Genomic DNA, 16,613 nt, shown 5'->3' with positions numbered 1-16,613 from the left:
CAAATTCTTCAGATCAGGAATGTAATGACAGCAGTTTGTTTAATGTTTTCTGATTCATATATTTCTACGACATTTGCATATTAGGCTGCACTGCATATTCTGAGTGTTCAGCTAGATGACCAAAACACCCAGAAAAGTTCTGATATAGCTTAGTTTGATCCACATGGACTAGCAAAGTCAGGGGACTCATCTGTACACTTGATGATCAGCTTTAGATTTCCACATCTGTATTTTCACAGAATCACAGAATCACAGAATGGTAGGGGTTGGAAGGGACCTCTGTGGGTCGTCTAGTCCAACCCTCCTGCCGAAGCAGGGTCACCTACAGCAGGCTGCACAGGACCTTGTCCAGGTGGGTCTTGAATATCTCCAGAAAAGGAGACTCCACAACCTCCCTGGGCAGCCTGTTCCAGTGCTCCGTCACCCTCAGAGGGAAGAAGTTCTTCCTCATGTTCAGACGGAACTTCCTGTGCTTCAGTTTGTGCCCATTGCCCCTTGTCCTGTTACTGGGCATCACCAAAAAGAGTCTGGCCCCATCCTCCTGACACCCACCCTTCAGATATTTATAAGTATATATTAGGACCCCTCTCAGCCTTCTCTTCTTCAGGATAAACAAGCCCAGCTCCCTCAGCCTCTCCTCATAGGGGAGAGATGCTCCAGTCCCCTCATCATCTTTGTAGCCCTCCGCTGAACTCTCTCCAGTAGCTTCTCATCTTTCTTGAACTAGGGAGCCCAGAACTGGACACAGTACTCCAGATAGGGCCTCACTAGGGCAAAGTAGAGGGGAAGGAGAACCTCCCTCGTCCTGCTGGCCACACTCTTCTTGATGCACCCCAGGATCCCACTGGCTTTCTTGGCAGCCAGGACACACTGCTGGCTCATGGTAAACCTGTCATCCACCAGCACACCCAGGTCACTCTCCGCAGTGCTGCTCTCCACCAGGTCCGCCCCAAGCCTGTACTGATGCATGGGGTTATTCCTCCCCAGGTGCAGGACCCTGCACTTGCTCTGGTTGAACCTCATCAGGTTCCTCTCTGCCCAAATTTCCAGCCTATCCAGGTCACGCTGAATGGCAGCACAGCCTTCTGGTGTATCTACCACACCTCCCAGTTTGGTGTCATCAGCAAACTTGCTGTTAATTTCAATCCTGATATAACATTAATTCATTTCAACCAACAAGGATTACATTTTTTTAATGAAGAAGTCTGAAAGCTCTTGGAAGATTTTCATATGTAGTGAATTCTGAGTTCATTACATGATGACCATGCTGGTTTACCATTGTTGCTTCTCTTCGGTGGTAAGACAAGGGAAAGGTGGAAAGTCACAGTATTGTTACTGATGCTGATGTTAAGATCCAGCTGCATCTTCGTTTCACGTGTGCATTTGCTACCTATACATGCAAGCTGTTATTGACTGCTGAGAAGATGAGGACAAGCCAGCATGTTGCTGGTATAATTGTTAATGAGCTAACACTGGCAAAACAAAATTTGCTGCAAACCAGTTATTGATGGATAAATCACGCTGGTCTATTCCATTAAAAACATAGAATTTACTGTTACTGAGTATAGACAGCAGCAGATCATATGAAGGAGGCTGACAAACTTGCTACAGTTTTCTACACTCACTGATATTTGATAAAACAACTTTATGTTTTGTGAATCAGTTCAGCTTGGCCTGCACGAAACAACAACACTACTTTGGTAAACAACAAACACAGTGGTACTTGGATTCTACTACGTATGACATCATTCACTGCCTATGTAGAGTGTCTGCTGAACACCAACAGCTTTTTTATTGAATCTAGTGAGGTTTTTTTTCACTTATCTACAGCGTAAGTGCCATTCTATTCCTGGGATGTACTTGGGCTACTGAAACTCCAAACCAGTTTGACCATTGGACTTGATGGAACTATTCCGAAATAGGTAAGAGCTGACATGGTGAAAACACTGATGATTTTGATCTCAGCAATTGTAAAGACACAAAATACAGCAAAGTTCAAACCTACAGACTAGTTTAATAACACTATGAGGCCAGGTATTGGATGCTGTTTGTTTTCTGGAATACATAATATCAGTATTTCTGCAATGTCGTGACAGCACTGATCTTTGTTTCGCACAAGTTTTGTACATAACTGCACGATGCAAGTAAGAACCTTTCATTTTTAGTGGACACAGTCATGAACTTCTGTTTCTCTTTTATCGTTGGACATTTTGCCAAAGGTCAGTAGGTTGAAAAATGCTTGTTGTGGGAATCCCTCTAAATTCTTCCTGGTGATCATAATGAAAAAAGGGTCCAAGACCAAGTGGATCACTGCAATTGAACAAAGTCAGATTCCCAACATAATCTTCTCTACAATACAGCACATGACTTGTTTCTCAGGCTTACCTGAAATACCCCATGACATTCTAGAAGTTCAAGGTAAGAATGATGTAGGTTTGGGATAACACTGTTGTGCTGAAAATAACTAATAACTAAACTCCACTTGGTGGCAAAACCTTTTTCTTTGGCAGCACTGTGTTGTCAGTTCAATTTGTTGTTTATTAGCAATGCTTAGTCATTTTAACTTATTTCATGAACAAGATCCTTGACGGTATTTTTACGCAGCTGACTGAGCTAATTATTGAAATAACTTTCCAATTTGGTATTATATTATTACTCTTTTTATTAAAAAGACATTGCTAATTTGTTCAGAAGTGCAGTAAAAATATCAAGTAAAGCTTGACGTAGGGCCAGTTCTTGCAGTTCCTAAATGCCCAGCTAACGATAACTTACTGAGTACCATATTATAATTCTAGTCGTTCAATCTGATTTTACAGTGTTCTTATCTAAGTCACTTAGAATGTTTTTGATCTGATTTTTGAATAATAGAACATACTAAATGTTTTACAAAGGCTATATATATAATTGAATAGCAATAATGTATTATTGAAAATTGCTCCATAGTAGAAAACTATCTTTTCAGTGTCCCAAGTACTGTGAAGAAACCATTCCCAGTTTCCTGGAGAAATCATGAAAAATACATAAATATAAATCCTGACGCGACATAAGAGATCATCTGAGGTGGGATGTAGGAAAGCAGATCACCACTGCAGATATTTTCCAACCTCTTCTTTAATACCTCTAGTGGTAAGAATCCCCACAATCTCCTCAGATTATTCAAACCTTATTGAAACATTTTTCCTAGCAACACTTTAAATCTGCCTTCCTGCAAAAAAATTCTAATTCCTGCCTTGATCTCAGTGGGTACAAAGAATAATAGGTCTTTGCTCCTTAACAGACCCAGAATAAAAAATCTTAGGTCGTGAAGCTTTTACTCACAGGTCATGATTTATTTTTTAAATATTCTTCCTCTCCTCTGGACCCTTGAACCTTCTACATGTGACATCTCTATGTGGTGGCCAGTGACCACAGTGCCATTTCAGTAACAGATGCCTGATCCTTGTGCCATGCTCATACCAAAGGCCCTTGATACAGCTGCGAACAGTACCCAGTGCTTTCAAAGGGCAAGGAAAAAGTGGTGAGACACAGTGATGCCACCACTATGTCCTCTAAGTGCCTTGTCCACTCAATCTCATTCCACCTCCTCAGTCTACTGGAAATTTTTGACCTTTTCTGTTGCAGTGGAAATTTCGACACATGACATAGCAGCATAGCCACCTGGGAGAGAGCAATCTTCAGCTTTCATTTCTCACATGCAACATTCTTTTTCCTAAATTTCAAAATAACATTTACTTTACTGGGAATAGTATGGCTTTATGCACTTATTTTATTCTTGTGGCTCACCACAACTCCTGCAACATTTGCCACGACAACTCCTGCAACAGTCACTGCAGCTAGCCAAATCTCTGTGACAGGTATCGTATATAGTTTGTTTTACATATTCATTACTATAATTACTATTATCATTATTAGCAATAGTATTAGTAATATTAGTATTTCCTTTGTTGTCTTATTAAAGTGTCTTTATGTCAACCCACGAGTTACCTTTCGTCCATTTCTCCTTCCCATCCCACTGGGGATGAAGAGGAGGGGCGAGCAAACGGCTGTCTAGTGCTTAGCTGCCGGCTGCTGGGTTAAACCATGATGCACTCATACCTTGGTCAGGCTGTGTACCCACCAAAGCTGTTCTCTGTGCTATCACACGAATTCACAGTGGGTGTTCACTAGACCAGAGCAAACACAAATACCTTGCACCTCACTTGAGACCTCCTCTTACTTATCACAGAATGTTCGGGGTTGGAAGGAACCTCTGTGGGTCATCTAGTCCAACCCCCCTGTCAAAGTAGGGTCACCTACAGCAGGCTGCACAGGAAATTGTCCAGGCAGGACTTCAATATCTCCAGAGGAGGACAACCTCCCTGGCAACCTGTTCCAGTGCTCCGTCACCCTCAGAGGGAAGAAGTGCTTCCTCATGTTCAGACGGAACTTCCTGTGCTTCACTTTGTGCCCATTGCCCCTTGTCCTGTCACTGGGCACCACTGAAAAGAGTCTGGCCCCATCCTCCTGACACCCACCCTTCAGATATTTATAAGCATTTATTAGGTCCCCTCACAGCCTTCTCTTCTTCAGGCTGACAAAGCCCAGCTCCCTCAGCCTCTCCTCATAGGAGAGATGCTCCAGTCCCCTCACCATCCTTGTAGCCCTCCACTGGACTCTCTCCAGTAGCTTCTCATCTTTCTTGAACTGGGGAGCCCAGGACTGGACACAAGACTCCAGATAGGGCCTCACTAGGGCAGTGCAGAGGGGAAGGAGAACCTCCCTTGATCTGCTGGCCACACTCCTCCTAATGCACCCCAGGATCCCATTGGCTTTCTTGGCAGCCAGGGCACGCTGCTGGCTCATGGTCAACCTGTCGTCCACTAGGACACCAAGGTCCCTCTCCACAGAGCTGCTCTCCACCAGGTCTGCCCCAAGCATGTACTGATGCATGGGGTCGTTCCTCCCCAGGTGCAGGACCCTGCACTTGCCCTGGTTGAACCTCATCAGGTTCCTCTCTGCCCAGCTTTCCAGCCTATCCAGGTCACGCTGAATGGCAGCACAGCCTTCTGGTGTATCTACCACTCCTCCCAGTTTGGTGTCATCAGCAAAATTGCTGAGGGTACACTCTAACTCTTCATCCAGGTCATTGATGAAGAAGTTGAACAAGACTGGGCCCAGTACTGACCCCTGGGGGACATCACTAGTTACAAACCTCCAACTAGACTCAGCGCCGCTGATGACAACCCTCTGAGTTCTGCCATTCAGCCAGTTCTCAATCCACCTCACTGACCACTCATCCAGCCCACACTTCCTGAGCTTCCCTAGGAGGATGTTACGGGAGACTGTGTCAAAATCACAGAATCACAGAGTGGTAGGGGTTGGAAGGGACCTCTGTGGGTCATCTAGTGCAACCCTCCTGCCGAAGTAGGGTCACCTACAGCAGGCTGCACAGGAACTTGTCCAGGCGGGTCTTGAATATCTCCAGAGAAGGAGACTCCACAACCTCCCTGGGCAGCCTGTTCCAGTGCTCCGTCACCCTCAGAGGGAAGAAGTTCTTCCTCATGTTCAGACGGAACTTCCTGTGCCTCAGTTTGTGCCCATTGCCCCTTGTCCTGTCACTGGGCACCACTGAAAAGAGTTTGGCCCCATCCTCCTGACACCCACCCTTCAGATATTTGCAACTATATATTAGGACCCCTCGCAGCCTTCTCTCCTTCAGGCTGAACAAGCCCAGCTCCCACAGCCTCTCCTCGTAGGGCAGATGTTCCAGTCCCCTCACTATCCTTGTAGCCCCAAAGCCTTGCTGAAGTCAAGGTAGACAACATCCACGGCTCTGCCTTCATCTACCCAGCCAGTCATGTCATCGTAGAAAGCTATCAGATTGGTCAGGCATGATTTCCCCTTGGTGAATCCATTCTGACTACTCCTGATAACCTTCTTTTCTTCCACTTGCTTGATGATGGCCTCCAGGATAAGCTGCTCCATCACCTTCCCTGGGATGGAGGTGAGGCTGACTGGCTTGTAGCTCCCTGGGTCCTCCTTCTTGCCCTTTTTGAAGACTGGAGTGACACTGGCCTTTCTCCAGTCCTCGGGCACCTCTCCTGTCCTCCAGGACCTCTCGAAGATGATGGAGAGTGGTTCAGCAATGATATCCACCAGCTCCCTCAGCACTTGTGGGTGTATTCCATTGGGGCCCATGGATTTGTGGGCATCCAGATTCCTCAAGCGATCCCTCACACAGTCTTCCTCGACCAAGGGAAAGTCATCCTCTCTGTAGGCTTCCTCTCTTACCTCCGGGGCCTGGGATTCCTGAGGGCCTGCCTTGGCACTGAAGACTGAAGCAATGAAGGCATTCAGTAGCTCTGCCTTCTCTGCATCCTCCGTCACCAAGACACCCGCCTCATGCAGCAGCGGCCCCACATTGTCCGTAGTCTTCCGTTTGCTATTGATGTACTTGAAGAAGCCCTTCTTGTTGTTTTTGACATCCCTTGCCAGCTTCAATTCCAGGTGGGCCTCGGCCTTCCTCGTCGCATGCCTGCATGGTCTGACCACATTCCTGTACTCCTACCAAGTGGCCTGTCCCTCTTTCCACATTCCATGGACCTTTCTTTTCCCCCTGATCTCTGCTAGAAGCTTCTTGTTCAATTATGCAGCTCTCCTGCCTCTTTTGCTAGATTTCTTTCTCAGGGGGATGCACCGCTCCTGAGCATGGAGGAAGTGACGTTTAAAGAGCGACCAGCACTCTTGGACCCCCCTGCCTTCGAGAGCCCTGGCCCACGGGATTCCTCTCAGTAGCTCCTTGAAGAGGCCAAAGTTAGCCCTCCTGAGGTCCAAGGTTTTGATCCTGCTTATCGCCCTGCTTCCTCCACTCAGGATCCTGAACTCCACCATTTCATGGTCACTGCAGCCGAGTCTACCTTCAACCTTCACATCCTCCACTAGTCCCTCCTTATTTGTTAGTACAAGGTCCAGCAGAGTGTCTTTCCTTGTTGTTTCCTCCACTGCTTGCACCAGAAATTTATCATTGATGCTGTGCAGGAACCTCCTGGACTGTACCTGCCTAGCTGTGTGGTCTTCCCAGCTGATGTCAGGGTGGTTGAAGTCCCCCATGCGAACCAGGGCCTGTGACTGTGAGGCTACTTTCAGCTGTCTGTAGAAACCCTCATCAGCTTCCTCCTCCTGGTCAGGTGGCCTGTAGTACACACCCACAATAACATCACCCATATGAGGCTGTCCCTTAATTCTAACCCATAAGCTCTCAACTCGTTCTTCATCCACCCCCAGGCAAAGCTTAATGCATTCCAGTTTCTCCCTCACATACAGAGCAACTCCACCAGCTCTCCGTGTTGGCCTGTCTTTCCTAAGGAGTCTGTAGCCATCCATGACAGCATGCCAGTCATGCGAGTTGTCCCACCATGTTTCTGTGATGGTGACCATGTCGTAGCCGTCCTGCTGTATAATGGCTTCCAGCTCCTCCTGTTTATTGCCCATGCTACGTGCGTTGGTATAGACACACTTGAGCTGGGCTGTCAATCTCACCCCTGACCCTGGCATGCCAAGCCTGGGTTCATCCCTAGTGAGCTGGGCGATGTCCCCTTCCCCCTTCGAACCTACTTTAAAGCCCTCTCAATGAGCCCCACCAGCTCATGGCCAAGAATCCTTTTTCCCCTTTGAGACAGCTGGACTCCGTCTGTCGCCATTCATTATAAAACGTGTCATTAATAACATTTTTGTGACTATGTTTTCTAATTTTTAGGACACAGTTCTACAGCTGAATCTTTTTTTTATTTTTTTTTTTTATGGAAAAATGTCAGGCATTAGGCAATATCACTGGAGTTGCTAAGCATGGATACACCAAACCTACTGCTTACTGCTAGGCCAGATACTCTGCCAAAGGAGAAAATCAGGTTAGCGTGATAAACTGATTGTAAATAACCAACTCCATAAGCTCCCTCAAAATAGGAAAGCGACCTCTAAATTTCCTGTATCTTTCTTTGCCTTCTCCAGACATCTGGGACTCACCTATCCTCCACAAGCCCCGAAAGACAAAAGCTTGGAGACTGCTACTCTGTGTACTGTAGGATTCATTTCATCAGGCCATCAGGACTTGTGTAACCCTTCTGCCAGGTTTAGATTGTCATAAAATAGAACAGCTTCAACTTTAAAGGGGTTGCTATAAAAGCATTATCCAGAAGTGTAGGAAAATTAAATTTATCTTGTGCACAGCAAACTGATTTTCCTCACCTGCAACCATAACTGAGTTGATTTAATGAACAATTTGTAATTACAAGGAGCAAAGAAAAAAAAGCATTAACAAGGTACATAAACAGGCTCAGACACGATGCCTAATTTCTAGAGAACTATAACTATTTTATAGTCCTTGTCTCTGGTGAGCCAACTGCTAGGCCAGCTGGTAGTTCTACCCTTCCTGCTACCGCTCTTTAGTCACAGTCAGGGACTGAAAACTCTTGCTGGGAAACATAGCTGAATTCAAATGGCTGCTGAACTATTGCGAACGTTACCCAAATCTAAGGGGTCCCAGGGTGGACAGCAGTAGAGGGGCTGCAGAGCAGTGTGGGATGCCAGGGGGCATGGCAGCCAACAAGCTGGAAACTGCGTTCGCAATAGTTCAGCAGTAAGGCTGCACACAATGTGGAAAACTAATACCAGTCTCTGGTATGCTCAATTCTCGCACCTCTCGATTCTACATTGGATATTAGGAAAAATTTCCTCACCAAAAGTGTTGTCAAGCATGAGAACAGGCTGCCGAGGGAAGTGATTGAGTCACTATCCCTGGAAGTATTTAAAGGACGTGTAGACGTGGTGCTCATGGACGTGGTTTAGGGGTGGACTTGGCAGTTTTAAGTTAACGGTTGGACTCAATGATCTTAGGGGTCTTTTCCAACCTAAATGATTCTACGATTCCATTCTTAAACAGCTTCTCATACCTCACATAAACTTCTCTGACCTTCTTCTGTGGTTTCAGGGTCGAATTTTTGCTTTCTGGTGCTAGAAAATATCATTTTCAACCAGCAAAATCATACTGTAGGCATACCTGGGCTAGGTCAAAAATCCCATGGAATTGCAGATCTACAGCTTCACTTGATTGCAAGCCTCTTTGTAAAAGAAGTATCTCTCAATCACAATAAAACAACATATATAAACTAAATATTCTTCTGGTCTACCCATTTGATTCTTTCACTTAAGTGCCTTTAGAGGTGACATCAAACACCAACTGAGCACTTCACCTCAGCTGGATTTCCCTTTCCTCTGGATGTCTCAAGGAGGCATGCTGTTTATTTCAGCCCTTTCCCACTAAGCTTTGCGTAACTCAGGTAAGTGTTCTTCAGCCTGCTTTTTCCCTGTCCTGTCTGTCTTCCTGGTACTTTGCTGTTAATATTAATTATATTAAGAACTGGGTCATAATTAAACGTTTCTATGGAAGGAGGGTAAGAGAAAGAGATTGTATTGAAACAAAAGGACCCTTGAGGCTTTAGCCTTCTCTGTCACTTTTCACTTGCTCACTTTCATTGTTAAATAATGAGCTGAATTTCTCTCATCTTTCTCTTGCATTTAAAGTCTTTTGCAAAACCAGTTTTCCTTTCCTGTAATGTCCCCTGCTAGATCAAATTCATTTTGTATCTTTGCCATTCTTCCTAGTATCTTCATCCTTTCACAGGACGGTGACTTTCCAGACTGCGAGTTTGGCAGAACATTAGACAGGGACATTTAACGTAACAGCTGAAGCCATCACCTCATCCGAGTTTGTGAGCTCCAAGACTATTCCATGGCGTAAACGCAGGTGCAGTACATGGGAATGACTTGGAAAGATGCAACAAGAGTGCATTCCTGACCTGAAGTGCTAACATAAATGCCCCCAGTAGCAAAAAGACTGGGGTTCTGCAGGGAGCTGAGGGGCTGTCAAAGAGATGAATGGAGTGATACAGCAGAGAAACCTACCTTATTAACAGGATTTAATTGTTCACACCCTAAGAGCAAGCAGCAATTGAGCTGCATGCAACAGAACCAAGAAGCAAGCAGGACAGAAAGGCCAGGAAAGTAGGTCTGAAAACAGCACACATTTGCCCACCACAAAATGTCACCATCGCTGATGAAGGTTTGCCTAATTTTGTTCTGTCATACCGCCTTCTGCCAAGGACTTCTGCCTTTTACAATACTGATAGGTGCTAATGTTGCCTTCTTCACAAATAGCTACTGTGGCTGGTTGGAATTTATGCTTATTGCCTACCTTCCCCCATAAGAGGTTATTTAAAGCTTCCTGGTTAAGCTGCAAAGACCAACTCACAGGTCCAGCATCAAAACCGAAACGCTAAAGGGGTTCCCCCTCCATCAGTTTGGTTGGATGGGGCTGCTCAGAGAGTCAGGGAAACACTTGGTGTGCAGAGGAATGTTTTTTGGCAAAAATCTAGTCAAGGTTAAGTTTTGGTCTCATTGACAGAGACTCTATGACTCCACACCAACAATTTTTTTTTTCTTTTTCCAGTTACAGTGATAGTAAGGGATGATAGTTTTTTTCTTACCATATCTCAGCTCCACATAAAAATTTCTGTTGTGAAATGGCAGTGAAAATTATTCAGCAACAATGTATCTTTACAGTCACCATAATACCTAAAGACACACTGAATCTTATTTTCTCCTGCATTAAACTGAGTCACGAGACTTATTCAGAATTTGAGAGGCTATCTAATGTAGCAACCCCTGCACCCAAGCTGGCAAATGTCACCTCTTTATCAAAGACACACTGATGAGTTCAGAGTTGCTGAGTTCAGTACCATAAGTATCGTTTATTAACCACACTGTTATAAAAGATGTTCTGAAACTGCCCTTGGTGTGACATTGCATGCTTGAAAATGATGTCTCAATCTAATTAAGCATGTGAATTTAGATGAGAAAGGTGACCGCAGGTTGTGCATTTCTTCTCTTAACAATTTGCTGAACTTGTAGGATCACAACTACAATTGTATGCTTGTTTTCTTGTTACGCATTGCTATGTCTTGAGTAGGAGTACTTTCAAATCTGCTAATTTTTTTCTCTTGCCAGTTATCTAATACATTCTTTAATACTTCCCAGAACTTCCTTTGTTGGTCCAAGAAACATAAAAAAAATTTTTATTTAAAAAACTGCACACAATTACGGAACTATACAAACTCTTTCATTTTGTTCCATTACACATTTTTATTTAAATTCAGGTATTTAGGCAGCATATCAAGCTAAAAACTCACTGAAATTTAGTGCTTGTGTGTATGAGAAAATTGACTTCTATCGCCATAATCAAATAATTAAACAGATTTAGTTAGGTCAGTATAATTCCCTATTTCTACTGCAGAGTAATTACACTGGACTAAAGCCACTTTAATTCCAGAATAGACTGACCACGTTGGGAGCCATATTGAAACAGCTGTAGTAAAATAATTATTTGACTACAGCTATGCTGCTTGCTTCCCCCATGAAAGCAAGCCATCAACATAAAAATCTTGCCTCCTTCACAGAAGCTCAGATATGTTGGCTCAGTCCTATTCCATAAACAAAGGCAAAGGGCTTTGCCAGCAGAATGAACATATGATGTGGAGAATGGGAGATTTTACTTCTCAGTTCAACACTGAGTGGCAAGGCACCACGATGCACCTGCAGCTTTTTACCACTTAAATTGTTCTGCGATGCTTTGGGATGTGGAATGGAGAATGTGGATAGAAAGTGTAGCCTTTTATTTAACAGAAGTGTAGTCATAGAATCATAAAATCATTAAGGTTGGAAAAGATCTCTAAGATCATCCAGTCCAACCGTTATCCCAAGACCACCATGCCTAATAAACCATGTCCTTAAGTTCCATATCCACACATTTTTTGAACACCTCTGGGAATGGTGACTCCACCACCTCCCTGGGCAGACTGTTCCAATGCCTGACCCCTCTTTCAGTAAAGAAAGTTTTCCTAATATCCAATATAAACCTCCTCTGATGCAACTTGAGGCCATTTCCTCTCGTCCTATCGTTAGTTACCTGGGAGAAGAGACCAACACCTGCCTCACTACAACCTCCTTTCAGGTAGTTGTAGAGAGCAATAAGGCCTCCCCTCAGCCTCCTCTTCTCCAGACCGAACAGCCCGAGCTCCCTCATCTGCTCCTCATAAGACTTGTTCTCCAGACCCCTCACCAGCCTCCTTGCCCTTCTCTGGACATGCTCCAGCACCTCAATGTCCTTCTTGTAGTGAGGGGCCCAAAACTGAACACAGTATTTGAGGTGCAAATAGTCCATCACATATCCGGCTAACTCCAGATGAAATGAGTAGAAGATGGGCTACTGCAGCACTCCCTCCCTGTGCTGCCCATGGCTACTCTTCACCCGGCAGGTACTGTCTCTCACCTCCCCTTGTCTGCCACAGCCTGAGGGCCTCACACTGAATAAGCCCCTCTCTGCCTGGACCTTCTGCAGTACAGAAGCCCCATGGGGCTCACTCACATCTCAGCTTACACCAGTGCAGCTGCAGCGGAGTGGCTAGTCCTCTCTACTTCTTTGTACTGCTGTCATTTATCAAGTGAGCTGAAGAGTGAACAGAGCTGTAAAACTCTACTTCTTGAACTGTGTTTTTGTTTCGCTAACAGTTAAAAGGTTTTAGCATTCTAGGCTGAAAACACAGGCTTTGGCTGATGGATTAAATACCATGTGCAGCCAATATACAATATTTGCAGACAAAGGAATTCTTCCTTCAGCCACACAGCTACTCATTCAGAGGTATTTCACCCCAAAGTCCCTCTAAAATTTGACTTCCCAAGCTCTCATTATCATATAAAAATGCACAGTGCTTGCAAACGTCATTTGAACTAAAAAGGTAAGAAAGTTGGGTCGCAACTCACCTCGATCTGTGTCGTACAGGAAGACAAAGCGGTTCCATTCATAATGATCCAGCAAGCTCAAGAGGGCTCCCCGCAGAGATGGCCGCAGCTGCAGCACAAACTGACTCTCACCCTCGGTGGGGAAACTCGGCGTGATGAGGGAGATGTGCAAGGCGCTGCAGAATGAGGTCAAGGTATGTACTGATCTCTTATCATATAGTCCAAAAATGGCAAAAACTCCTCTCGAATACTGGGAGCAAACTGAAAGAAAAAAAACCCACAGAGTTCACCTAATGACAAAATCTGTAAACATGTACATATACATTCCAACATCCTCAAATTTTTAATTTGAAGATTTCCATTTTTGTCTGTATTTAACTACACACACTTTACACACATGTTTCATTCTGGAAACCAATAAATAAATAGCTAAGTAACATTATGTCACTTTTTGATCCTGTTTATAGAACATTTCATTACCTGTAGTGGTTTTACTCTCAAATAAAATATAAAATAAATAACACATATTTTTGCACACCAGTGGAAAGTCAACATACGCTGTTTTAACGACAGCTCTACATATTATCAGGCATTGATCACTTCCACTACCTTAAACAGAAAAGTGTTTGCATATTAAAATGTGTACATTATCACAAAAATGGTACTGACCCCGTAAGTGAAATTTGGACATTTTACATTGGACCAATCTAGAACCTTCACTCCTTTTTAAGTAGGAAGCCCTTGTGCTACATTAAAACTCTTTTACAGACACTGAGTAAAAACCTATTTCATGAATAATCTCTTTAAGAGAGCAGTTGAAGGAAAACGTGGTAAGTCAATGTGAACACCAAACTGGGAGGTGTGGTAGACACACCGGAAGGCTGTGCTGCCATTCAGCGTGACCTGGATAGGCTGGAAATTTGGGCAGAGAGGAACCTGATGAGGTTCAACCAGAGCAAGTGCAGGGTCCTCCCATAACATCCTCCTAGGGAAGCTCAGGAAGTGTGGGCTGGATGAGTGGTCAGTGAGGTGGATTGAGAACTGGCTGAATGGCAGAACTCAGAGGGTTGTCATCAGCGGCGCTGAGTCTAGTTGGAGGTTTGTAACTAGTGATGTCCCCCAGGGGTCAGTACTGGGCCCAGTCTTGTTCAACTTCTTCATCAATGACCTGGATGAAGAGTTAGAGTGTACCCTCAGCAATTTTGCTGATGACACCAAACTGGGAGGAGTGGTGGATACACTAGCAGGCTGTGCTGACATCCAGCGTGACCTGGACAGGCTGGAAATTTGGGCAGAGAGGAACCTGATGAGGTTCAACCAGGGCAAGTGCAGGGTCCTGCACCTGGGGAGGAACGACCCCATGCATCAGTACAGGCTTGGGGCAGACCTGGTGGAGAGCAGCTCTGCGGAGAGGGACCTTGGTGTCCTAGTGGACGACAGGTTGACCATGAGCCAGCAGCGTGCCCTGGCTGCCAAGAAAGCTAATGGGATCCTGGGGTGCATTAGGAGGAGTGTGGCCAGCAGATCAAGGGAGGTTCTCCTTCCCCTCTACACTGCCCTAGTGAGGCCCTATCTGGAGTCTTGTGTCCAGTTCTGGGCTCCCCAGTTCAAGAAAGATGAGAAGCTACTGGAGAGAGTTCAGCGGAGGGCTACAAGGATGATGAGGGGACTGGAACATCTCCCCTACGAGGAGAGGCTGAGGGAGCTGGGCTTGTTCAGCCTGAAGAAGAGAAGGCTGTGAGGGGACCTAATAAATGCTTATAAATATCTGAAGGGTGGGTGTCAGGAGGATGGGGTCAAGCTCTTTTCAGTGGTGCCCAGTGACAGGACAAGGGGCAATGGGCACAAACTGAGGCACAGGAAGTTCCGTCTGAACATGAGGAAGAACTTCTTCACTCTGAGGGTGACGGAGCACTGGAACAGGCTGCCCAGGGAGGTTGTGGAGTCTCCTTCTCTGGAGATATTCAAGACCTGCCTGGACAAGGTCCTGTGCAGCCTGCTGTAGGTGACCCTACTTCGGCAGGAGGGTTGGACTAGATGACCCACAGAGGTCCCTTCCAACCCCGAACATTCTGTGATTCTGTGTGATTCTGTGAACAGACTTTTCCCGCAAACCTTTTATTTTTACTCTGTATCAACCTCAAAACCAGAAAACAAATGACCTGAATATATATTCTGAGTTTTAATTTGCTCTTGGACTCATTCAAAACACAGAGAAAGACTTCTATTGATTTCAGGAGACTGGATAAGGGCTTTACTGATCTATGCACAGAAAAGCAGGCACAAGGGTATTTCCTTGAGAAAGTACTGCCCTTCTAGCAATTCATAAAGTACCCAATGAAAAACATCCCATTTGTTTTTAAGGACAAAGCAACTTCTTAGAAACTGTGTTATCATTAGTAGCGTTACCTATCCCAGACTCACAGAAAATGGGGAAAGGAACAGTCAGTAAGGGGATCAGATCATTGTACCCATTTTGTCCTAAGTGTGTACATCCTATGCTCTCCTGTTCCAGATCCTTCCTCCTTACAGTCCATTCTTACAAGTAGCTTAAACATAGGAAAACCTAAGTCACAGCCTTTTAACTATATGATGATCTCCTCTCTTCTAGCCTGGAGGTCACACACATCCCGTGAGAGCAGCACAGTCAGGGTACAGTGTACACACTTAGCAAATTTGGGTTGATTCAAACCAGTTCAGCTTTAGTTCTTTCATATTACATTTACTAAAGAAAGAGAAAAAAAAAAACCAATTGTGCATTTTTCTCCTTAGACTTGAGTGATTTATCCAGTTCTGATGCCAGAACTGGAAAAGTGGCTTTAGGGCAGTTCTGTGATTTTATGTGCTGCCCCACTGTTACAGCTTCAACCTAAGGTTTTTCACAGCCAGGTTATACATAAATGGAGACTTTTTAAAAGCTTTCTTCCTTCCCCTGAGTTCCCCTTCAACATGTTGATACACAGCTCTTAAAAACCCTCTTAGTGTTTTCTTTGCTGGACCACACACATACATTCTCCTAGACCCATCAAATCACTGACTTGCCATTTCACTAATCATCCTAAAAACTGTTACTCTGTGCTTTCCCAGTTTTGTCTCATCTTTCCCGAACACAGATGACCAACATGTTTAGAATTTCAGTTCAATGCTTTCTGCTTCTTTTTACTTTACTTTCCCATTTCGACTGTAAAATACTTCTGCTCACATATCCTAAGATCACATCATGTTTTTCTAAATCTGCACCTCAGTGACAGCTTATGATCACCTTGGGATCAAAATTCTGCTCCTTGTTCCTTCTGAGCCATTTCCAAATTATGAGTTTCTGCTTATAGTATAATATTTTTGTTAGTCACTCATTTATTTTCCATTATGTCACATCTATTACTGTACTCCTCAAAATTATTTACTTCCATAGTTACATTCTTAGCCTACTCTGAACTTCTATCCATGTCTGTATCTGCCTCACCAGCAAATTCCATCAGGGAACTCTGACTTTTTATCTCTGTGTCTACCGTAAAATCAGCCTCTTAGTATCTTCCTCCTACAGCTGTGCTTCTCCAGCCTGGTACCTCCTCTTCTGCCAGCACTTGTTGCCATGTTCCCCTTAGTTTCATGCCCACCTTTTAACTCTCCTGTTTGCCTCTATTTTCATAAATTGTTTTTCTTAGGAGCATGTCTATATTACTTCATTCTTTTGGCAACTGGAAGATATGGATTAATCCCATAATTTCTACCTTCATAACTTCTGGTTGCATTTTATGCCATTTTCTGTCTATAGCCATATT

At 44.5% G+C, this 16,613-nt stretch overlaps 1 protein-coding gene across 9 annotated transcripts in view; it reads right to left on the bottom strand.

The window, feature by feature from the left end:
* GRIA4 (glutamate ionotropic receptor AMPA type subunit 4) overlaps positions 1-16,613 on the bottom strand; it is a 254,290-nt gene that overhangs the window by 155,652 nt on the left and 82,025 nt on the right. For all 9 annotated transcript variants that reach the window (XM_009938500.2, XM_009938501.2, XM_075418087.1 and 6 more), the window contains exon 3: positions 12,853-13,092. In XM_009938500.2, the coding sequence (XP_009936802.1) occupies positions 12,853-13,092 (240 nt within the window). The remainder of the gene's footprint in view (positions 1-12,852; positions 13,093-16,613) is intronic.

Source organism: Opisthocomus hoazin, chromosome 1 (assembly GCF_030867145.1).
Source record: "Opisthocomus hoazin isolate bOpiHoa1 chromosome 1, bOpiHoa1.hap1, whole genome shotgun sequence".
NCBI lineage: Eukaryota > Metazoa > Chordata > Aves > Opisthocomiformes > Opisthocomidae > Opisthocomus > Opisthocomus hoazin.
This window is presented reverse-complemented; position numbering and strand designations above follow the sequence as displayed.